Source organism: Sciurus vulgaris (genome assembly GCF_902686455.1).
Source record: "Sciurus vulgaris genome assembly, chromosome: 3".
In the NCBI taxonomy this organism is placed as follows: Eukaryota; Metazoa; Chordata; class Mammalia; order Rodentia; family Sciuridae; genus Sciurus; species Sciurus vulgaris.
Window position 1 is genome coordinate 16755411 of NC_136463.1, and position 24856 is coordinate 16780266.

Consider the following 24856-nt stretch of genomic DNA (forward strand, 5'->3'; position numbering starts at 1 on the left):
GAAACTGTTGACAGAGCTAGGACTCCAAATAATCACAATAATCTTGAAAAAGAACAAAAAATTTGGAGGATTCACACGTCTAAAAATGTTTTTATTAGTATGTTATAGTTATGCATAACATTGGGGTTCATTTTGGCACACAATTCATGGAATACGATTTCCATTTCAGTCCTCAGTACTTCTTTCCCTTGCTTCCTTCCTCCCCATTCTCCTTACTCACTCTACTTTTCTTCCTTTTATTTATTTTTTTGAATTCTGTGATTTGTAGATATACATAAAGGTGAAATTTGCTGTGGTATATTTATACACGTACATAGCATAATCTGGTCAATTTCATTCCACAGTTCCCCCTTTTTCCTGTTCCTCCTCCCTTGCCTTTCCTCTCAACTGATCTCCTTTCTATTTTTATGGGATTCCCATTCAACTACCCTTGTTTTCCTTATTTTGATTTAGCTCTGCAAATAAAAGAAGACCTTTGAAACAACTTTCTGAGTCTGGCTTATTTCACTTAGCTTATGTTCTCCATTTCCATTCATTTACCAACAAATGTCATAATTTCATTCTTTATTGTTGAATAAAAATCCATTGTGTATTTATATCCCACATTTTCTTTATCCATTCATCCATTGATAGGCATCTGGGTTGGTTCCATAATTTGGTTATTGTGAATTATGCTGCTATAAACATTGATGTGCCTGTATCACTACAATATGCTGATTTTTAGTTCTTTTGGATAAATAATGAGGAGTGGGACAGCTGGGTCATATGGTGGTTCTAGTCCTATTATTTTTATGACTATCCATACGGCTTCCCAAATTGATTGTACTAATTTGCAATCCCACCAACAATGTATGAATGTACCTTTTCCCTACATCCTCACCAGCATTTATTACTATTTATATTCTTGATTGCCATTCTATCTGGAGTAATATGCAGTTTCAAAGTGGTTTTGATTTGCATTTCCCTGATTGCTAGGGATGTTGGACTTTTTTCGGTATATTTGTTGGCCATTCATGTTTCTTCTTTTGATAAATGTCTGTTTAGTTCTTTTGTTCATCTATTAATTGGACTTTTTTTTTGGTGTGAAGTTTTCTGAATTTTGGTATGATCTGGATGTTAATCACTTGTCAGAGTAGTAGTAGGCAGAGATCTTCTCCCATTCTGTAGATTCTCCCTTCATGTTCTTGATTGTTTCCCTTGCTGTGCAGAAGCTTTTTAAGTTGATGCCATCCCAGTTTCCTTGGCTTCATTTCTTGTACTTTAAGGGTCTTATTAAAGAAGTCAATGCCTGAGGCAATATGTTGGAGTGATGAACCTATGTTTTCTTCTAGCAGTTGCAGTTTCTGGTCTTATTCCTAGACCTTTGCTCCACTTTGAGTTGACTTTTTTTTTTTTTTTTTTTTGACTTTTTTTTGTATTATAAATAAATGGGATACATGTTGTTTCTCTGTTTGTACATGGCATAAAGGCATACCATTTGTGTAATCATAAATTTACATAGGGTAATGTCGTTTGATTCATTCTGTTATTTTTTCCCTTCCTCCCACCACTTCCACCCCTCTTTTCCCACTATACAGTCCTTCCTTCCTCCATTCTTGCCCACCTCCCTAACCCTAACTCTAACCCTAACACTAACCGCTTCCACCCCCCATTATGTGTCATGATTAGCGATATCATTCGTCCTTTGCTTTTTTGAGATTGGCTTATCTCACTTACCATGATATTCTCCAATTTCATCCACTTGCCTGCAAATGCCATAATTTATCATTCTTCATGGCTGAGTAATATTCCATTGTATATATATATATATATACCACAGTTTCTTTATCCATTCATCAATTGAAGGATATCTAGGTTGGTTCCACAGTCTGGCTATTGTGAATTGAGCAGCTATGAACATTGATGTGGCTGTATCTCTGTAGTATGCTGATTTTAAGTCCTTTGGGTATAGGCCAAAGAGTGGGATAGAGGATCAAATGGTGGTTCCATTCCAAGTTTTCTAAGGAATCTCCACACTGCTTTCCAGAGTGGCTGCACTAATTTACAGCCCCACTAGCAATGTATGAGTGTACCTTTCTCCCCACATCCTCGCCAACACCTGTTGTTGCTTGTATTCTTGATAATCGCCATTGTGATTGGAGTGAGATGGAATCTTAGGGTGGTTTTGATTTGCATTTCTCTTATTACTAGAGATGGTGAACATTTTTCCATATGTTTGTTGACTGCATGTAGATCTTCTTCTGTGAAGTGTCTATTCATTTCCTTAGCCCATTTGTCAATTGGATTATTTGTATTCTTGGTGTAGAGTTTTTTGAGTTCTTTATAGATTCTGGAGATTAGTGCTCTATCTGAAGTATGATTGGCAAAGATTTTCTCCCACTCTGTAGGCTCTTTCTTCGCATTGCTGATAGTTTCCTTTGCTGAGAGAAAGCTTTTTAGTTTGAATCTATCCCAGTTATTGATTCTAGCTTTTATTTCTTGTGCTATGGGAGTCCTGTTAAGGAAGTCTGGTCCTAAGCAGACATGTTGAAGATCTGGACCTACTTTTTCTTCTATAATCTGCAGGGTCTCTGGTCTGATTCCGAGGTCCTTGATCCATTTTGAGTTTAGTTTCGTGCATGGTAAGAGATATGGGTTTAGTTTCATTCTGTTGCATATGGATTTCCAATTCTCCCAGCACCATTTGTTGAAGAGGCTATCTTTTCTCCATTGCATATTTTTGGCCTCCTTGTCTAGTATGAGAAAATTGTATTTATTTGGTTTTGTGTCCGTGTCCTCTATTCTGTACCATTGATCTACCTGTCTATTTTGGTACCAATACCATGCCGTTTTTGTTACTATTGCTTTGTAGTAGAGTTGAAGATCTGGTATTGCGATACCCCCTGCTTCCACTCTTTCTACTGAGGATTGCTTTAGCTATTCTGGGTTTCTTATTCTTCCAGATGAATTTCATAATTGCTTGCTCTATTTCTGTGAGGTATGTCATTGGGATTTTAATTGGAATTGCATTGAATCTGTATAGCACTTTGGTAGTATGGCCATTTTGACAATATTAATTCTGCCTATCCAAGAACATGGGAGATCTTTCCATCTTCTAAGGTTTTCTTTAATTTCTTTCTTTAGTGTTCTGTAGTTCTCATTGTAGAGGTCTTTCACCTCTTTTGTGAGATTGATTCCCAAGTATTTTATTTTTTTCGAGGCTATTGTGAATGGGGTAGTTTTCCTAATTATTCTTTCCAAAGATTCATCACTTATGTATAAAATTGCATTAGATTCATGTGCATTAATAGTATATCCTGCTACTTTACTGAATTCACTTATGAGTTCTAAAAGTTTTCTAGTGGAATTTCCAGGTTCCTCTAAGTATATAATCATATCGTCAGCAAATAGGGATAGTTTGAGTTCTTCTTTTCCTATTCGTATCCCATTAATTTCTTTGGTCAGTCTAATTGCTCTGGGTAGAGTTTCAAGGACGATATTGAATAGAAGTTGTGAAAGAGGGCATCCTTGCCTTGTTCCAGTTTTTAGTGGGAATGCTTTCAGTTTTTCACCATTTAGAATGATATTAGCCATGGGCTTAGCATAAATGGCCTTTACAATGTTAAGGAATGTTCCCACTATCCCTATTTTTTCTAGTGTTTTGAGCATGAAGGGATGCTTATCATATGCTTTTTCTGCATCTATTGAAATAATCATGTGATTCTTAACTTTTAGTCTGTTGATATGGTGAATGACATTTATTGATTTCCGGATGTTGAACCAACCTTGGATCCCTGGGATGAAACCCACTTGATCATGGTGCACTATCTTTTTAATATGTTTTTGTATGCGATTTGCTAAAATTTTGTTGAGAATTTTTGCGTCAATGTTCACTAAGGATATTGGTCTGAAATTTTCTTTCCTTAGTGTGTCTCTGTCTGGTTTAGGTATCAGGGTGATATTGGCTTCATGAATGAGTTTGGGAGGGTTCCCTCCTCTTCTATTTCATGGAATACTTTGAGGAGTATTGGAATGAGCTTTTCTTTAAAGGTTTTGTAGAACTCGGCTGAGAACCCATCTGGTCCCGGACTTTTCTTTGTTGGTAGGCTTTTGATGACTTCTGCTATTTCATTATTTAAAATTGGTCTATTTAAATTGAGTATGTCCTCCTCATTCAGTTTAGGCAATTCATATGTCTCTAGAAACCTGTTGATGTCTTCAAAATTTTCTATTTTGTTGGAGTATAGATTTTCAAAATAGGTTCTAGTTATGTTTTGTATTTCAATCGTGTCTGTTGTGATATTACCTTTTCATTACGAATTTTAGTGATTTGGGTTTTCTCTCGTCTTCTGTTTGTTAGTGTGGCTAAAGGTTTATCAATTTTGTTTATTTTTTCAAAGAACCATCTATTTATTTTGTCAATTTTTTGTATTGTTTCTTTTGTTTCAATTTCATTGATTTCAGCTCTGAGTTTAACTATTTCCTGTCTTCTACTACTTTTGGTTTTGGTCTGTTCTTCTTTTTCTAGGGCTTTGAGCTGTAGTGTTAGGTCGTTTATCGAGTTTTACTTCTTTTATTGAATGTGCTCCATGAAATAAATTTTCCTCTAAGTACTGCTTTCATAGTGTCCCAGAGATTTTGATATGATGCTTCTTTGTTCTCATTTACCTCTAAGAATTTTTTAATTTCCTTCCTAATATCTTCTGTTATCCATTCATCATATAAGAGCATATTGTTTAATCTCCAGGTGTTGGAGTAGTTTCTGTTTTTTACTCTTTCATTTATTTCTAACTTCAATCCATTATGATCTGATAGAATACAAGGTAGTGTCTCTATCTTCTTGTATTTGCTAACATTAGCTTTGTGGCATAATATATGGTCTATTTTAGAGAAGGATCCATGTGCTGCTGAGAAGAAAGTGTATTCGCTCTTGGTTGGATGGTATATTCTATAAATGTCTGTTACGTCTAATTTATTTTTTTGTTATTGAGATCTATCGTTTCTTTGTTCAATTTTTGTTTGGAAGATCTGTCCAGTGGTGAGAGAGGCATGTTAAAATCACCTAGTATTATTGTGTTATGGTCTCTTTGGTTTCTGAAATTGAGAAGGATTTGTTTGACATACATGGATGAGCCACTGTTTGGGGCATAGATGTTTATGATTGTTATGTCTTGCTGATTTATGCTTCCTGTAAGCAGTATGAAATGTCCTTCTTTATCCCTTCTGACTAACTTTGGCTTGAAGTCCACATTATCTGAAATGAGGATGGATACTCCAGCTTTTTTGCTGAGTCCATGTGCATGGTATGTTTTTCCCTATCCTTTCACCTTTAGCCTATGGGTATCTTTTTCTATGAGGTGAGTCTCTTGCAGGCAACATATTGTTGGATCTTTCTTTTTAATCCAATCTTCCAGTCTATGTCTTTTGATTGAGGAATTCAGGCCATTAACATTCAGGGTTATTATTGAGATATGGTTTGTATTCCCGGTCATTCGGTTCATTTTTAAAATTTTATTTATTTATTTATTTATTTATTTATTTATTTATTTATTTATTTATTTTTTGAGATGACTTGGTTCCTCCTTTATTTGACAATTCCTTTAGGATAATTCCTCCCTTTGCTGATTTGCTTCTTCGTGTTTCATCTCTTCCCCATGGAATATTTTGCTGAGAATGTTCTGCAATGCTGGCTTTCTTTTTGTAAATTCTTTTAGCTTTTGTTTACCATGGAAGGATTTTATTTCATCGTCAAATTTGAAGGTAAGTGTTGCTGGGTATAAGATTCTTGGTTGGCATCCATGTTCTTTCAGGGCTTGGTAAATGTTGTTCCAGGCCCTTCTAGCTTTTAGGGTCTGGATTGAAAAATCTGCTGATATTCTTATTGGTTTCCCCCTGCATATAATTTGGTTCTTTTCTCTCAGAGCCTTTAAAATTCTGTCTTTATTTTGTATGTTAGGTATTTTCATTATAATGTGCCTTGGTGTGGGTCTATTGTAATTTTGTGTATTTGGAGTCCTATAAGCCTCTTGTACTTGTTTTCCATTTCATTCTTCAGATTTGGGAAATTTTCTGATATTATTTCATCGAATAGATTGTTCATTCCTTTGGTTTGTTTCTCTAAGCCTTCCTTAATCCCAATAATTTCAAGGATTTCTCTTTGGTTTCTTTTCAATATCTCTAACTCTTTATTGAAATGATCTTTTGCTTCCTGTATTTGCTCTTTTAACTGTCGATTTGTGTGATCATTCAATGTCGGCATTTGCTCTTTCATCTCATCATTCAATGCCTCCATTTGCTCTTTCATCTCATCGTTTGCTTCCCTGATCATTTTAATTATGTACATTCTGAACTCCCTTTCTGTCATTTCTTCTGCCATGCTGTCATTGGATTTTATTGATGTAACATGTAGATTTGTTTGGGGCACTTTCTTCCCTTGTTTTGTCATATTATTCAGGTATCAATGGACCGCTGAGATATTGCAGATTTCCTCTATTGACTTATAATGTCCCTGAAGATTTCTAGTATATCCTCTCTTATCCTTCAGTAGCCTAAAGTCTTGGAGGAAGTTGATAATGCGGTGCTCCACAAGGAAGCTGCCTCTCTAGGGGTGGTGGCCTTCAGGTGGGGTATATTCCCTGCTAGTGGGCAGAGGTGCCTCCACTTGTTGACCAAAGGGGAACTAGGCTGCCGGCTGAGGCAAGGCCTGTTTGGGGCTGTTTCTCTGATTTTACCGTCCTTGTGGGAAAACCTCACCCGGCAGGAAAGACTCACCTGGTGGGGAGGTCTCACTGGTCAGTTCCCCTTAGAGGTTCCCCTCAATCCCCAACTACTGCCTGGGCTGGGCTGCCTTCCTCTGCAACGTTCCCAGGGGCCCGGACCTACCTCCTGGGCCTGGGAGCCTCACCCTTCGCAGATGAGTCTCCTTAGGCTGCCTCTCCTCAGAGAATCTGCCCACAGTCCTGGAACCTTTGCTCCGTTCAGCTTGTCTCTGTTCAGCTCTTCCACCAAGAAGCCTCCTAGGTCCTGGGACCCTGCTCTGCACCTTATAGCCTTGCTATGTGGCCCCTCCTCTGAGCAGCCACCTGGAGCCCTGTACAGTCACTCCGACTCCCAGCAACCTGCCGCATGCCTCTTCCTCTGGGCAGCCGCCAGGTGTTCCGGTGTGGTCACTAGGAGTCCAAGCAACTCACTGTGTGCCTCCTCCTCCCGCCAACCCCCCATAACCCTGGGCAGTCACTCAGAGTCCAAGTGACCCACGGCACTCCTCCTCCTCCTCTGGGCAGCCCCCCGGGTGTTCAGGAGCAGTCACTTTGAGTCCAAACAACTCACCACTTTCCTCCTCCTCTGGGCAGCGGCCCGGAGTTCTGGTGTGGCCGCTCGGAGTCCAAGTGACCCGCCATGCTCCTCCTCTGGGCAGCTCCCAGGTGTTCAGGAGCGGTCACTTTGAGTCTGAACAGCTTGCCATGTAGCTCCTCCTCTGGGCAGCTGCCCGGAGCCCCAGTGGTTGCTCCGAGTCCAAGCGCTGTGCTGAGCGGCCTCCTCTACAATGCTCCCAGTTGTCCCCAAGTTCACTGCTCCAGTGGGGGGAGAGGTGTCTCGTTGGGCAGCTCTACTTCACAAAGTTCCCTGCATTCCGGGACTTCCGCCCCATCCGGGATGCCTCCCCAACGGGAGAGACTCACCCGGCGGCTTTGAGTTGGTCCCAAGTCTCTCAATATCTCCTCTTTTGAATCCTGAGTCCTGGAGCAACATGAAATGCAGCCACCCTCTTGTCCGCCATCTTGAAACCCTTGAGTTGACTTTTGAACAGGGTGAATGATAGGGATCAAGTTTCATTTCTACATATGGATAGTTAGTTTTTCTAGCACCATTTCTTAAAAAGGCTGTATTTTCTCCAACATATGTTTTGGCACCATTGTTGGATCTGCCTGTATCTATGTGGGTATGTCTCTGTGTCTTCTGTTTTTTTTTTTTCCATTGGTTTTCATGTCTGTTTTGATGCCAATGTTGTGCTGTTTTTGTTACTCTAGTTCTTTAGTACAATTTGAGATCAGGTATTATGATTTCTCCAGCATCACTCTTCTTATCTAGTATTGCTTTGGCTATTCTGGGTCTTTTATTTTTCCAAATGAATTTTAGGAATTTTTTTTCTAGTTCTGTGAAGAATGTCATTGGCGTTTTGATGGGGATTACATTAAATCTGTACAACACTTTTGGTAGTATGGCCATGTTGACAATATTAATTCTGTCTATCTAAGGACATTGGTGGTCTTTCTATCTTCTAACAACTCCTTCAATTCTTTCTTCAGTGTTCTCTAGTTTTCACTGTAGAGATCTTTCACCTCCTTGGTGAGATTTTATTCCCAGGTATTTTATTTTTGAGGTTGTTATGAATGAACGAGATATTTTTCCTGATTTCTCCCTCAGCTGAATCACTGCTGGAGTATAGAATAGCTACTGCTTTATGGGAATTGATCTTGTATCTTGCTACTTTGCTGAATAAATGAACTATAGAAGTCTTCTGGTGGAGGTTTTTTTAAGGGGGAGCATCTAGTTCTTCTAGATATAGGATTATGTCTTCCACAAACTAAGGTAATATGTCTTCATCTTTTCCCCTTTGTGTCCTTTAATTTCCTTTTTTTGCCTGATTACTTTCCCTAGAGTTTCAAGAATTATGCTGAATAAGAGTGGTCAGAGTGTACATTCTTGCTTTGTTCCTAATTTTAGAGGAAATGCTTTCAGTTTTTCTGCATTCAGCATGATGTTGGTGTTGGGTTTTTTGTATACAAATAATGTTGAGATCAGTTCCTTCTATTTCTAGTTTTTCTAGGATTTTTAACATGAATGGAAGCTGGATTTGTTGAAGACTTTTTCTGCATCTATTGATATGATCATGTTATTCTTGTATTTAATTCTATTTATGTGGTGAATTATATTTATTGACTTGCACATGTTGAAACAACCTGGTATCTCTGGGATGAAACCCTCCTGATCATGGTGTAGTATCTTCATAATGTGTTTTGACTGTGGTTTGCCAAATTAAGAATTTTTGTGTGTATGTTCAACAGGGAGATTGGTCTTTAGATTGGTCTTTGAGGATTCACACTTTAAAATTTGAAAACTTAGTACAAAACTACAGTAATCAAGACTGAGGTACTGAAGCCAGAATTGGGGACAGGCAGTTAGTGTAGAAATAAGGAATCAGGTCAGATCAAGAAAATGGAGGCCATAAAGCCATCTGCCTCTGGAAGTTGGAGACTGCCCCTGGAAGAATGGAATGTTAAGGATCTCCGGAGTCCATTAATTGCCAAATTTACCTGCCTTTATGAAGGACTGCAAACAAGGGGCTGCTAATTGGTGCCCCCTGGGCCCTTATCTGCCTGAATCACCCCGGCCCTCCCCCTGCCCATGGCTTCTCACTTAATGCAAAGCCAGACCTAGTCATATAGGCAGGAAGAAAAAAGATAAGGGGGAAAGAATGGGAGAATAAAACCCATAAAAAGGACAGGATTTGCTCATCCCATGGATTCCGCCTTTGGGTCCCCTTCTTCCACCCGGGAGAAGTCTGCTTTTACTTTTCTTTAATAAAGCTGCATTTTCCACTCTACACTTGCCTCGGCGTGCTTCCCCGGCGTTATACTTCAACACCTGAGGAAGCAGGACTCGTCACCGGTAAAGAGCGGTATCAGTACCAGCATAACATTAGACATACAGGTCAATGGGAGAGAATTGATATGATAGTCCAGAAATAAACCCTCATGTTTATGGTCGATTGACTTTTGTTTGTTTGTTTGTTTGTTTCTTTTTTTTAGATAGCATCTTGCTGTGTTGCAAAGGCTGGTCTTGAACTTATGATCCTCTCACCTCAACCCACCTGGGATTATAAGCATATATCATTTTGATCAAGGGTCAACTAAGTTTTTATAAGGGTGCCAACATAATTTAAAGGCAGTAATGAACAATATTTCCAAAAAATGATGCTGTGATAACCAGAAGAATGAAAAAACTTGTATCTGAGTATTCATAATATTAATAACATTATTCATAATAGCCAGTGTAGTTATTTGAAACAAAGGTCCCACTGAGGGTGAGGACGGTGATGTCTCCCAGTAAACACAGACATCGGAGACCAGGCTCAGAAGGCACAGATCTAATTTTACTTATGATTATACAAGACATATATAGACACATTATCCAATCAGGTTAAGACGCTTGTTAAAACGTAACAGTATATATGTTGTACTAATGTAAACAAACCATGTATCCCTAAGTGCTTCTGTCTGGCAACAAGTCTGAGACAAAGGACTGGGGGAAGGGCAAGCTCCAGCACACAGCATGAGGCCGGCAGCACAGGTGAACTCACATCACAGCTTGCTGTGATGCCTGTTGAGCAAGGCTTTCCCTCAGCTCATAGCTCAGACTCAGTAACTGCAAAGGCCTACAATTCATGGTGAGTCTTTACCATTTCCTCAGTTTCTCATCCAGACTGTTAGGTTTATTTAAACCATGGTGTCAGTAACTGCTGTCAAATAAGCTTGAGGAATGTTCCCTACAAGCCAGGACATGGAAACAACTCAAACACCCATTTACTAAAGAAGAGATAAATAAAATGTGGTATTCCGCAAGAAAAAGCAATGAAGTACTTGTATATAATATGACATGGTTGAACTTTAAAAGTATTGTAATAAATGAAGAACTTTTAAAATATTGTAATAAATGAAGGAAAATACTAACAAAGAACCACTTATTATATGACTCCATTTATTTAAACTATTTAGAATAAACAAATTGATAAAAAACAGAAAATAGGTTAGTAGTTGCCCAGGACTGAGTGGGACAGAAGAAATGGGGTTTATTGCTAACTGGTGTGGTGGTATTTTGGGGGGTAATAAAAATACTCTAAAGTTGATTGTGGTGATGAATGCGCAATTCTGTTAATGTACTAAAATCCACTTATTGTATACTTTCATTGAGATTGTACACTTTCATGTGAGTTATATCACAATAAAACTGTTACAAATATTTTATCCAACTTTTCACCTGTAATAATGAACTTAAGGAAATCTGCCTCAGTATGATAAACTTGTCCTTTCCAGTAGGACTACTAAACCAAAACATAAGTACATATTTCCTTTCTTTTAAATTCTGAATTGTCTTTAGTTTCTTTCCATTTTTCTTATATCTCTCTCTTTTCCTTTCTTATGAAATAAGCCCATTAGTGGCCTGGTGGGGAGTACTAGTAGAAATTTATTAGCTCTGAAGGTAACTTACACTTTAAGGGTTGTTTGGTGTACTATTCTTAAAGAAAAGTAGGACAGTAAAACCATGTGTCTGGAACACCCCTTTAGTTCCCAGGAAACTGGCCTTATCAAGGAATAAAGAGAGCAGGCTCAGGCCAGGAATGCCTAGATAAATTAGAAGAACACTGACTTTCTTTCATGCTGGGAATACATCAAGCTAATGTTATGTGTAGAAAGTTGCTTTTGCATGCATGTCAGAACAATTGCTCCTTGGGATACTGGTCATACAAGCAAAGTAAGCAAGATAATGCTGATGATGTCATTTCTTATATAACCTAACTTGTAAAAACCCCTCTCCCTGTGGCACCTGGTGCAAACCAGAGAACTGTGGCTTCCTCCCCAGGACCGAGTGTAGAGAGAGACAGGAGATGCTACTTCCTGGTGAGGTACCAGAGGCAATGCATGTAACATCGGTAAACCTGCCCAGCTTGGTACCCACTGGATCTTCTGGCAAAACACCTGTCCAGCTTGTTGTCACCAGGCTTCCCCCATAAGTATTTCTCAGTAAACCCTGATATCTCATCTTTGAGTGCCTTACTTAGTTTTTTAAAAAATATTTTTATGGATACAATATCTTTATTTATTTATTTATTTTTACGTGGTGCTGAGAATCAAACCCATTGTCTCACACATGTTAGGTAAGCACTCCACCACGGAGCCACAACCCAGCCTGTCTTATTTAGTTTCTTGGCAACCTATCTCATAGCTCTAGCACAACTGGGTGGTAGATGGGACACCTGGCTTCTAAAATTGACTCTAAGTGGCACTGATAATTTTTGTACGTAGCTTAAATTGTAGTTTTTAAAAAACATTTTCATATTTTAGAAGATATGAAAGTTTTTCATATAGAACCACAGAACTCCAATCTCCCTAGAAATTCCCACAGAACTTGTATGGCTCACCATCAACTGGCAATGCCTTCACCAGCTTCTCTTGTTCCTTATCTGTGAGTTCAATACCAAGGTTTCCCAGAACATCTTTTAGATCACTGGAATCAATCTTCTCACCTTTGAAAACAGGAGATTGAGTATATATCATTATTTCAGATAGCTGTAATTATTCTTTTTTAATTTTTTACAGACTGCATTTTGATTCATTATACACAAATTGGGTACATCATTTCATTTCTGTGGTTGTACATGATGTAGATTATACCATTCATGTAATCACACATGTATATAGGGTAATGATATCTGTCTCATTCCATCATTTTTTGTTAACACAAAAAGTTACTTTATAATGATTAGTACCATTCTAATTTTCAGATTAAAGACTACAATAAAAAGAAAATAGTTTGAACTATAGAATCAAAGAATATGTTAGGTCAATACTTTTATAATATAGATAAGTTCCTCCTAAAACTAGTGAAAGATAAGTTCCAGAATATAATCTGGTAAGTTAATTAAAAAAGATGATCATATAAAAAATTCTTCAAGAAGTATTTTAATTTCAAAAGTAAAAATTATATGATGAATATAATGAATATTAGTTTGATCATTTATAAGCTTCACTCAGATCTTCTGTCTCTACTGTGTTAAACACTGGTGAAGAATTTATTGGCATAAACAACAGAGATCATAGAATTTCATTCCAAAAATGTAGATAACTTTATGTCAAAGCATGAGGCATTAGAAGCAAATATTTCATTTATAAGTATGGAAAAAAATATGAGAATTTTTGTTTGGTTTTGTAGTGCTGGGGATTGACCAGGGCCTTGTACATGTTAGACAAACACTTTACCACTGAACTATGCCTCAGTCCCAAATATTAGAATTTATAACTCAAGGATTGAGGGAAAACCAAATTTTAATGTAGATAAGTAAAATTCTAATTTTATAATAACTTTTCACTTACCTGTAAAATCTTTGACTTTTTCCATCAATGTTTCTAGAGGAATTTTTTTATCAACTATAGGAGAAGATCAAAATTACACATTATACTGAGATACAAATTATGTCAGAAACATAGGGATAACTACAAAAGTCGTACTTACTATGTGTCAGGCACCATACTAATTGCTTTATATACTTTATAAATATTCATTGAACATACTTTCTAGGTTATTATTTTATTCCTTTAATCCTTTAATGAGTATTGAAGTATAAGAAAATTCTAGTGTGACATCAGCAAAATGATCAACTACCAATGCTCGTAGTATCATAGAGGCTTGCAGAGGCCAATGCTTGTTCTACTCACAAAAAAAAGACCAGAACTATAAATGACAACTACACTTTTGAGTAGAGTCCTGAAGCACAGAGGGGAGCAGGGAAACCCAGCAGATCACAGAACCTCAGGTTGACTGCAGAGAGAAGAGAACCTCTGTGACCCCATCTCTCCAGTTGGAATCTGCATGGAACCAGGAGGGACTTCCCTCTGAGGAGAGAAGGAGTAGATCCCAGAGGCCTCCATCCTTGCCATGGACATCTGGAAGGTAGTTCTTGTGGTACTCCTTGGTAGTTCTCCTGAGGTAGCTGTCATAAATGCCCGAGATTGGCCCCACTCTCCCTTCTGTTTGCTCCAGGTTCAAGATGTAATCAGTTGCTTGCTTTATACCATTGCCACACGTGCTATGAGGTGATGCAGCCAAGAGGCAGCTGCTGAACCTGTGCTATACTAATCTTGAACTTTGAATCTCCAAAACTGTAGGCTAACTAAGTATATTTTTAATTCTAAGTAGCCTGTGTCAGGTATTTTGTTATAGTGAACAAAAAGCTGACTAATACACTCTACAATCAAAAGACATAGATAGAGTGACTAAATGGACAAAAAACAAGATTCTTAACATAATAAAAATTAATCATGAAAAATCTACAAATCAAAACCTTTGATTAACAACATAATCAAAGGAGAACTGAAAGATTTTCCACTAAGATTTAGTAAAAGGCAGGGATGTCTACTCTTACTACTTATATTCAACATATCACTGACAGTACTAGCAAGAGTGATCAGATAAGAAAAAGAAATAAAAAGCATCTAAATTGGAAAGAGCAGAGTGGAATTATCTGTCTGCAGAAGATACGATCCTACACGGAGAAAACCCCTAAATTCCCCCAAAAACCTGTTAGATGAACTCAGTAAGTCTGCAGGATACAAAATCAACATTAAAAAACCAGAAGTATTTCTATATACAAATAACAACCTACCAGAAGAAGAAATTAAGAAACAATCTCATTTATGATAGTATAAAAATACATAGGAATAAACTTTACTGAAGAGGTGAAATTGAAAAGCTATAGGGACGGGGATGTATATCTTAGTGGTAGAGCATTTGCCTAGCATGCATATGACCCTGAGTTCAATCCACAGCACTGCAGAATAAAAACAAATCCAAAACTCTAAAACCTTGATGAAAGAAACTGAAGACAGAAAAAGGTAAGATTTTCCATCATCATAGATGTGAAGAATTATTACTGTTACCATGTCTGTACTACCCAAAGCAATCTATAGATTTAATGTATTTGCTATGAAAATACAAAGACATTCTTCACAAAAATATAAAACACATTCCTAAAATTTGTATGTAACTATAAAAGACTCCAATAGCTAATTCAATCCTGAGCAAAAAGAACAAAACTGGTGTGGTTACAGTATCTGACTTCAAACATACAGTGACCAAAACAGCATGGTACTGGCATAAAAACAGCAACACGAATCAATCAATGAAACAGAATAGAGCTCCCAAACCAATTTTTGACAATGGAACCAAGAGGACACAATCAGGAATGGAGAGTCTCTTCAATAAGGGTGCTGGAAAAAATTGAATTTCTGTATGCGAAAGAATAAAATTAAGCCCTTATGCCATATGCAAAAATCAACTAAAAATGGATTAAATGCCTAAATATAAGACTTATAACCATAACACTATTAGAGGAGAACAGAAAGGGAAACCTTTATTGGCCTTGGCAATGATTTTTTGGTTATCATGCCAAAAGCTCAATCTATAAAAACAAAACAAATGAGTCTACATCAAACTAGAAATCTTCACAACAAGGAAAACAATAAATAAAACAAAAAGGCAACTTATGACCAGGAAAAAAAATAATTGCAAACCACATACATGACAAGGAGTCAATATCTAAAATAAATATAAGAATGCTTATGACTAAATAGCAGAAAAACAAATAACCAGTTAAAAAATGGACAGAGGATCTGAACAGAAATTTTCCCAAAGAAGACATAAAAATTGCCCACAGGTATAATTAAAAAGTCCCAACACCACTAATAATGAGAAATGCAAATTAAAACCACAATGAAATATAACCTTGCCTCTGTTATAATGGGTGTTATTAAAAGATGAAAGATGACAAGTATTGGAGAGGATTTGGGGAAAAGGGATCCCTTGCACACTGTTGGTGAAAATGTAAGTTCGTACAGTCATTATGGAAGCCTGTGTGGAGGTTCTTCAAAAAATTGAAAATAGAATTACAATATGATGATTCTATTCCACTACTAAATATATTCAAAGGAAAGGATATCAGTGTTGAAGAGAGATTTCTACCCCTATGTTCACTGTAGTATTATTATTCACAATAGCCAAGATATGTAATCAATCTATGCATCAACAGATGAATGAATAAAGAAAATATGGCACATATACACATTGGAATACTATTCATCCTTAAAAAAGAAATGAAGTACTATCATTGTGACAACATGATGAAACTGGAAGACATTATGTTCAATGAAATAAGTCAGGAACAGAAGGACAAATATAGGGTAAAAAATAGTTGAACTCATAGAAAAAAGGAATAAAAGGTAGTCACCAGTGGCTAGGGATAAGGGTGAGGTTGGGAGACAGCAGTCAAAGATAAAATTTTTCAGCTAGAAAGGAGGAATTGTTCAAGATATTTGCTGCACAACATAGTGACTATAGTTAACATATTCTTGAAAATTTGCAGAAAGTAGAATTTGTATTCTCACCACAAAAATAAGTAGAGGAGGTAATGCCCATGTTAATTATCTGTATTTAGCCATTCTACAATGTACACACATTTCGGAACAGCATGTTATGTATGACAAGTATATTCAACTATTTTTGTCAATTAAAAAATAAAAAATATTTAAAAAGAAAACAGTTGTAATGATCCTATTTCTGGCTTTATTATTCTAAACTTATTTATTATTTATTTATTCTAAACTTATTTATTATTCTAAACTTATTCACGTAAATAAGGAGAAGTGATTTTATCTCAAGAATTTCCATTCTTGTGTTCAAAATGAGGAAAACTCTGCTACTACATGGTACTTGTTGAGAGTATAGAAGTCACACATGCCAAAGATACCAAATAACCGTGTTTTAACTTTGACAGTCAGCTGCCGCGTCCGTATATCTAAATAATGTCACTGTGCTTTGGTCAGTGACGTGATGCAGCACTCATTACACTGCTCTTTTGGGTGTTCTCTTCTCCCTATGGAAAAAGACATTTCCTCACTTATATTTGGGTAACTCTGGTGCTATGATTTGAAGGTCTGTCCCCTTATGAAACTCATGTTGAATTTAATTTCCACTGTGACGTATTAAGAGGTGGGATCTTTAACAGGGGCTTAGGCCACAGGTGCTTTGACATGTGATGCACAGCAAGAAGGCCTTCACCAGGTGCTTGTGCCTTGATCTTGGACCTGCCAGCTTCCAGAATTGTGGGAAAATAAATTCGGTTCTTCATAAATTATGTAGTCTGTGGAATTCTACTATAGCAACACGAAAGTGAGACATACGGTATCTGAGAATATGCTCACCACCAACATTCATGTTTTGAGTCAGATCTTTGAGTTCCTTGTCTGAAAGTTTGATTCCCAGGTTGTCCAGAACGGTATGCAAGTTGTTGACATCAATCCTCCCACCTAAAGAATTTAACAGTAGATAAAGAATATTAAACAACTCCAAAAGAGAAGTTCTTAAGCTTTCTTGACACGTACACCCTATCATGAGTTTCTTGAGCAGTATATGTCATGCACAAAGCCTGCATCCCATTTCAGGGAGGTTATCTAATCAATAAAGCCGATTCAAGGATTCCCTCAAGCTCTGCTAACCTTGGATTAAACATGTTTGCTCTACAGTGAAAGAATCAATTACAAATTGTCAACAGATTTAGGACAAAGATGAAATTTTAAAATATATACTTTTTTTTTTTTGAAAGGATTTCAGCTTTAAATTTATTTCAATTTGATGACATCAAATTCTTTCATTTTTCAGGAATACTATTATATTTCTCTTTCAAATAAAATTAATATTAGAGTTGAATATAGAAAAATAGTCATACATTGAAAGGGTAGGATTTCTATAAATTATTTCCAGAATGTATGAGCAGAATTTGACTTTGTAGCAGAGTTCACTCAAGTATCTTTCGATGTATTTTACCTAAGACATACCATAATCACTTTACTCTGAATACTGATTTAGAGTTCAGATTTTACAAAAATCTGGCAATTGATTTTTTTTTTAATTGTAAACAAATGGGATACATGTTGTTTCTCTGTTTGTACATGGCATAAAGGCATACCATTTGTGTAATCATAAATTTACATAGAGTAATGTTGTTTGATTCATTCTGTTATTTTTTCCCTTCCCCCCACCCCTCCCACCCCTCTTTACCCTCTATACAGTACTTCCTTCCTCCATACTTGCCCCCCTCCCTAACCCTAACTCTAACCCTAACACTAACCCTTCCCTCCCCCCCCCCATTATGTGTCATCCTCCACTTATTAGCGATATCATTCGTCCTTTGGCTTTTTGAGATTGGCTTATCTCACTTAGCATGATATTCTCCAATTTCATCCATTTGCCTGCAAATGCCATAATTTTATCATTCTTTATGGCTGAGAAAATATATACCTTTTTACTGGTGCATATTATTTACACAGAACAATGGGTTTTATTGTGGCATATCTGTATATATAAACATGTAATTTGATCAATTTCACTCCCAAATGCTTGCTCCACCCTTCTTTCCTCCCTCCTCCTGATCCCCTTTCTCTACCCTAATAGTTTCCCTCTACTTTCATGGAATCCCCCCCCCCTTTTTTTTTTTTCGCATTTTCTTACTCTTGCTTCCACATATGAGAGAAAACATACGATACATTTCTGAGTCTGACTTATTTCACTCAAAATTATATGAAAGATCAAATATTCTAAGCTTATAAAGAAGTCATTTGAGTTAGAATTTAGACCTCTTCCCTTCAGACTGCTCTTGGAGACCAGCCTACACAACACAAAATTTAAAATGGCATTCAACAAGTGGTTAGGGAGTTTTGGTTATGAACACCAGCATTCTTTACCCCTAAAGAGTATATGGGGTTGGCTTTTGACGACTAAACTACCAGCTCGGTTTTTTTGTTGTTGTTGTTTTGTTTTTATTTTTTGTTTTTGTTGCTGACTAAATTATCTAGAGCACTGGGAATCAGTTCTGTAATTTTTCCTATGCTAACTTGAGAGTTGATATTTCCTTTCCTGAGAAGTTTGGAATATCACAAGAGAGTGTGGAATTTTTCTTCCAAGATAGAACACAGGAGACTCACTGCTAAAGTACAGATTGAGCTCTAAACATCTGTAAATTTGCAATTAATATATAAAGAGATGGTGGCGGCCACAAATTCAATATCATGTGAACAGTATAAACATGAGGGCCACAAGACCATTTATATTCTCATTATGCTTCTCACTTACCTTTGAGAGACTTCACACCTTCTAGTAACCTGTTCTTAAAGATCTTGTTATCGTCTATTTTTAAAAAAAGGGACAACATTCAGGTCATAGAGAAATGATGTGGCTATTCACTAAAATTATTTCAGGAAAACTGAGATTTTCATGATTACCTTAGAAATTTCTCTCATTAAAGTAAAATCTGAGGGAAAGTTAGGGAAAGTATGTAATATGGGGAAGCTATCTCAAAATTCAGCACGTAAACTTGGTGTAGTGGTACATGCCTATAATTCCTGCAACTTGGGAGGTCAAGGCAGGAGGATGGAAAGTTTGAGGCCAGCCTGGGTAAATTAATGAAAACATATCTCAAAATTTTTAAAAAATCAAAAGGAATGGGCTCAGGGATGTGGCTCAGGGTTCAGTCCCCAGTAACTGAAAAAAAAAAAAAAAAAAAAAAAAAAAAAAAAAAAACCCGCATAAAAAGCACGACCCTACAGCCCACACAACTTGTGTATGTGTGTGCGTGCACACATGATTCCACCTTTCACTTTTTAATCTTTCTCGTTTAACACCTCCTTCCTTTCCTTCTATTATTTCCCATAATCACCTTTAGGTGTCTTCATGGCATAGATAACCTCGGGGGTACTTATTCCTAAACTAAAAGTTAAACTGCATAAGTGAATATTTTCCTCATGAATAAATGTACATCCAAATTAGAGATGGGCTTTTATTTTATTAAATGTCACATTGGTATTTAAAATGCTTACCATTGAAAGGCAGATTTTTCACCAGTCTCAAGAGTTCTTTGTCTGTAAGTTCTATTCCCGTGTTTTTCAGAAGAGTTTTTACGCCTCTGGCATCCACATCCCCTCCTTAGAAAGAACAGACATCAGTGGAGTATAGGAATGCAGTTGATTTATGGGCATTAATTTTGTATCCTGCTACTTTGCTGAATTCATTTATGAGTTCTACAGTTTATTGGTAGAGTGTTTTGGGTCTTCTAAATATAGAATCATGTCATCAGCAGAGAGTTTGAGCTCTTCTTTACCTAATCACATTCCTTTAATTTCTTTCTTTTGCCTAATTGCCCTGGCTAGAGTTTCAAGGACCATGTTGAATAGAAGTGGTAAAAGTGGGCATCCTTGTCTTGTTCCTGGTTTTAGAAGGAATGCTTTGTTTTTCTCCATTTAGAATGATGTTGACCTTGGGTTTGTCACATATAGCTTTTACAATGTTGAGGTATGTTTCTTTTACTCCTAGTTTTTCCAGTGTCCTAAACATGAATGGATGCTGAATTTTGTTAAATTCTTTTTTCTGCATCTACTGAGATAATTATGTGGTTCTTGTCATGAAGCCTATTCATATGATGTATCATATTTATTGATTTTGTATGTTGAACCAGTCTTGCAATTGCATTCCTATACTTCAATGACGAATCAGCTGAAAGAGAAATTAGGAAAACCATTCCATTCACAATAGCCTCCAAAAAATAAAATACATAGGAATCAATCTAACAAGAGGCAAAGGACTCTACAATGAAAACTACAGAACACTAAAGAAAGAAATTGAGGAGGACCTTAGAAGATGGAAAGACCTCCCATGTTCTTGAATAGGCAGAATCAATATTCTCAAAACGACCAAACTACCAAAAGTGTAATTCAGATTTAATGCAATTCCCATCGAAATTCCAATAATGTTCTTCACAGAAATAGAAAAAGCAGTCAAGAATGAAATCCATTTGGTAAAATAAGAGGCCCAGAATAGCTAAAGCAATCCTTAGCAAGAAATACAAAGCAGGAGGCAACACAATACCACACCTTAAATTATATTATAGAGCTATAGCCACAAAAACAGCATGGTATTAGCACCAAAATAGGCAACAAGACCAATAACAGAAGACACAGAGACAAACCTATATAAATAGTTACTTCATACTAGACAAAGGTGCCAAAAACACACTGGAGAAAAGATGGCCTCTTCAACAAATGGTGCTGGGAAAACTGGAATAGAATGAAAATTAATCCCTATCTCTCACCCTGCACAAAAATGAACTCTAAGTTGATTAAAGACCTAGCTATTAGACCAGAAATAGTGCACCTACTAGAGGAAAAGGGAGGCCCAACACTTTAATATATTGGCACAGGAACTGACTTCTTGAACAAGACTCCTAAAGCACAAGAAATAAAATTAAAAAATCAATAAATGGGATAGCATCAAACTAAAAAGGTTCTTCACAGCAAATGAAACATTCAAGAGTGTGAAGAATGGAAGAAAATCTTTGCCTCCTGCACCTCAGACAGGGCATTAATTTCCAGGATATACAAAGAGCTCAAAAGACTTAACACTGAAAAGCCCCAAATAACCTATCAATAAATGGGCAAAGGAACTGAACAGATATTTCTCAAAAGAAGAAATATGAAGGATCAGCAAATATATGAAAAATGTTCAATATCTCTACCAATTACAGAAATGTAAAATAAAACTTCACTGAGATTTCATCTCACTGCAATCAGAATGACAATTATTAAGAATACAAGTAACAGTCAATCAGTCAGGCATCAGAGGGGTGCATTTTCTGGGACGGCAGTGGCTGCAACAGAGGTCAGAGTTACATAGGTCCTTAGCAAAGCCAGGCATAGAAGGAGAGGACTACCTTTGGCCAAATTTTGGCAGGCAGGTGAATTTTGACTGAGTCTTAGTAGAAGAAATTTCAGAACTGGCAGGGAGAAAGGCTTGGGAAACCAGAGGAATGATTATAGACAAGGGAAATCGTACTTGCTTAGGGCCCATTGTCCTTGCTGGGGGACATGATTTTTCTGAATCCTTCAGTAGAGATTTCCCTATTTCATATACTTACCAGTCTATTGTATACTTAATGATCTGCAACAGTATCTCACTCTGACTTTCATGTGTTTACTAATAAAAAGATTAACTTCAAAAAAAATACAAGTACAACAAATGTGGGTGAGTATGTGGGAAAAAAGGAATGCACATACATTGTTGGTGGGGCTGCAAAAAGGCACAACCACTCTGGAAAGCAGTATGGAGATTCCTCAGAAAACTAAAAATGGAGCCACCATTTGACCCAGTTATCCCACTCCTTGGCACATATCCAAAGAATTTAAAATAAGAATACAACAGTGACACAGTCACATCAGTGTTTATAGCAGCTCAATTCACAATAGGCAAGCTATGGAATCAACTTAGATGACCATAACAGATGAATGGATAAAGAAATTGTGGTATATGTACACAATGGACTATTACTCAACCATAAAGAAGAATGACTTTATAACATTTGCTGTAAGTGGATGGATCTAGGGAATATCATACCAAGTGAAATAAGCCAATCCCCAAAAATGAAGGTCAAATGTTTTCACCCATATGTGGAGGCTAACTCACAATAAAGTGGGACAGGAGAAGAAGAGAAGTTCAGTAGATTAGACAAAGGGCAACAAAAGAAAGGGAGAAGGGATAGAAATAGGAAATACAGTAGAATAAATCTAACATAATTTTTCTATGTACACATATGAAAACACCTAAGTGAATCCCACAACTGTGCCCACCCACAAAAATGGGGTCCAAATCAGAATAAGATGAATCCTATACTTGTATAATTTTGTCAAGATGGAGTCTATTTGTCATGAATAACTAAGAAGAATCAATAAAATAAAAATTTAAAAGATAAAAATAAAAAACATATTCTTATATGAAAAAAAGAAAAATAGGCATCATTAGACATATGAATTTAAAAGTTTATTTAATGATTCCAAGTAGGGAAAAATAATGTATGACTACATTCCATGAGCAGGTAGGAGATAAACAACACAGGTCAATCAGATCTCTGCAACTATAGTGACAATGACATTCACAAAAAGTAATTTGATCCCTAAATGCTAATAAAAGAAGGCATACTCATAGTGATAGTGGCAAGACAATTCTATATTCAAAGAAGTCCTCTTTCTGTATATATTTAATTAGAATATTAAAAATGCAATTCAAATATTTGTATCAACTAAAGTGAGATCTGTTGGTTTCATCTTTATAAATTATCTAAGTCCTTTACCAAAGGTTTACTTTGTCTATTATTATTTTACTAATGCAGAATTTGGCTTCTCTAAAAAGAAAACAGCAAAAAATATAAATGAAAATATATACCAAACCTCCCCCCAAGTAAAATGCCAGAAATTGGTTTTAAAAATTTAATAAATGAGGAGGTAATAATTATCATGGCAATTTAGGAAGGATGATAAAATACAATTACTATAAATTCTGAACATCTTAGATTCATAATTTCTCACTCACCTGTAGTTGCTTTTATTCCATCCATCACTTCTTTCAGATCAACCTTCCCAGTAGCTACAAGAAAAGGTTTAATGAAGAAAATGTCAGAAGCTCAGAAAACAAATAAGACACATATTTTGTGGGGAAAATTCCATAAAAATTCCTTATTTCTTAATTTGACATGTATTTATTAAATTCCTAGATCTCAAGGAATTAAAGTTATCTCCATTAACCTCAGTTTATCTCTCATGTCTGTAAATACAAGTAACTTGTCCTGAATTAGAAAAGTATACCTTCTACAGTACTTTTGAAAGTCTTTAAAACTATGGTTAAAGATACCACTGGAACTGACTAGGTATTTGGTAATTTAGGTATGAATACACAGTAAAGGTTGGTACCACTAATGTGGCCCAGTATGTTCTAAGATTACTTCCTGAAGGAAGTGATGCATGAATTATTTAATGTATTAGTAGGGATTATAGAGGGATAGAGGAGATTTAACATGGACATGAGGTTGATAAAATAGAAAAGTCTAGGGATATGATACTCTCTCTGGAATTACAAGTAGTTCAACATGACTTGAGGAGGGATAAACAAAAGAAGACATGATACCAGAGAGGCAGATGGAACTTGAAAGAAAGTCTTGTGTGCTATGATCAGAATCTTCAAATTCATTTTAAAGGGAAGATTCCAGTCAAAGAGGAATGGATAGAAGAATTGTCCTGTTGACTTCATGATAGTTTATATACCTATAATTTGCTTTTTTTCATATTTAGACCACCTTTAATATTTGTATATCATCTTCATACAACTATAACAGTGCTTTCAAAAGACATTTTGCAAAAGATATCAGTTTCACAATGAAAATGTGTTTCAAAAATAGGCAACATTAAAGAACAATAGTCTGAAATATATCTCATAATGCTGAGAGGTATATTGTTCTTTACCAAATTAACTGTACTTGTATTCAAAATAACATGGCTTTTAACTAAATGACAATTATTTCTTGTCCATTTCAGTGATTTCTTGAATCCAAAACAAAATCTGTGTAGACATCATTGTTGATTGTCCTTTCACTGCCATAGAATGATTTGCCTTCTCAATCCAATGGATTTTATTGGGAACTTGCATTTTCTGTTCACTTTCTCCAACAAGTTCTTCTCACACATTTCATCTGCTAAACCTGACACAAACAGTACAGGATCTTCTATACAAAGGAGATCTTCATCTCTGAGTTTATGCTGTTGTTTTGGATGGTGCAGTGGATAAGAAATACAAATGAGACCATGAACAAAACCATCAGCATCATCTGGCTCAACATGACACATTACAGAAGCAGCTGCTCTTGAGCCCACTGAACGACCTCCAAGGAAAACACCTGCAAGTTTGTATTCTCCTGAGGTCTTCAGGTAATTCAAAACTGCTTTATATGCCTTAATTCTATGCACAATATTAAGGCCTTTACAGGTAAATCTCAGGCAAAAAAAGCCATGAGATGCAAGATGGGACGGCAGTGACATCAAATGAGGACGATTCATATCTCCTGATGCTCCATGTAAGAATTATTCCACATGTTAAGCTCTTGCTAAGTACCAAATAGCATCCAGTAATTTATTTCCAAAAGGTATTTTTAACTTAACCTCTGTATGACTTA

General features: G+C 36.4%; 1 protein-coding gene and 1 pseudogene across 2 annotated transcripts in view; both read right to left on the reverse strand.

Annotated features, from left to right (window-relative positions):
- EFCAB3 (EF-hand calcium binding domain 3) overlaps positions 1-24856 on the reverse strand; it is a 483726-nt gene that overhangs the window by 201493 nt on the left and 257377 nt on the right. The window contains exons 53-58 of the mRNA XM_079134930.1: positions 23224-23277; positions 19686-19790; positions 18943-18996; positions 17016-17120; positions 13134-13187; positions 12182-12286 (exon numbers count right to left, since the gene is read on the reverse strand). Coding sequence (XP_078991056.1) covers positions 12182-12286; positions 13134-13187; positions 17016-17120; positions 18943-18996; positions 19686-19790; positions 23224-23277 — 477 coding nt within the window. The remainder of the gene's footprint in view (positions 1-12181; positions 12287-13133; positions 13188-17015; positions 17121-18942; positions 18997-19685; positions 19791-23223; positions 23278-24856) is intronic.
- On the reverse strand, positions 24202-24778 carry LOC306658231 (testis-expressed protein 30-like; annotated as a pseudogene). The gene has a single exon. The product of its transcript is annotated as a testis-expressed protein 30-like (transcript).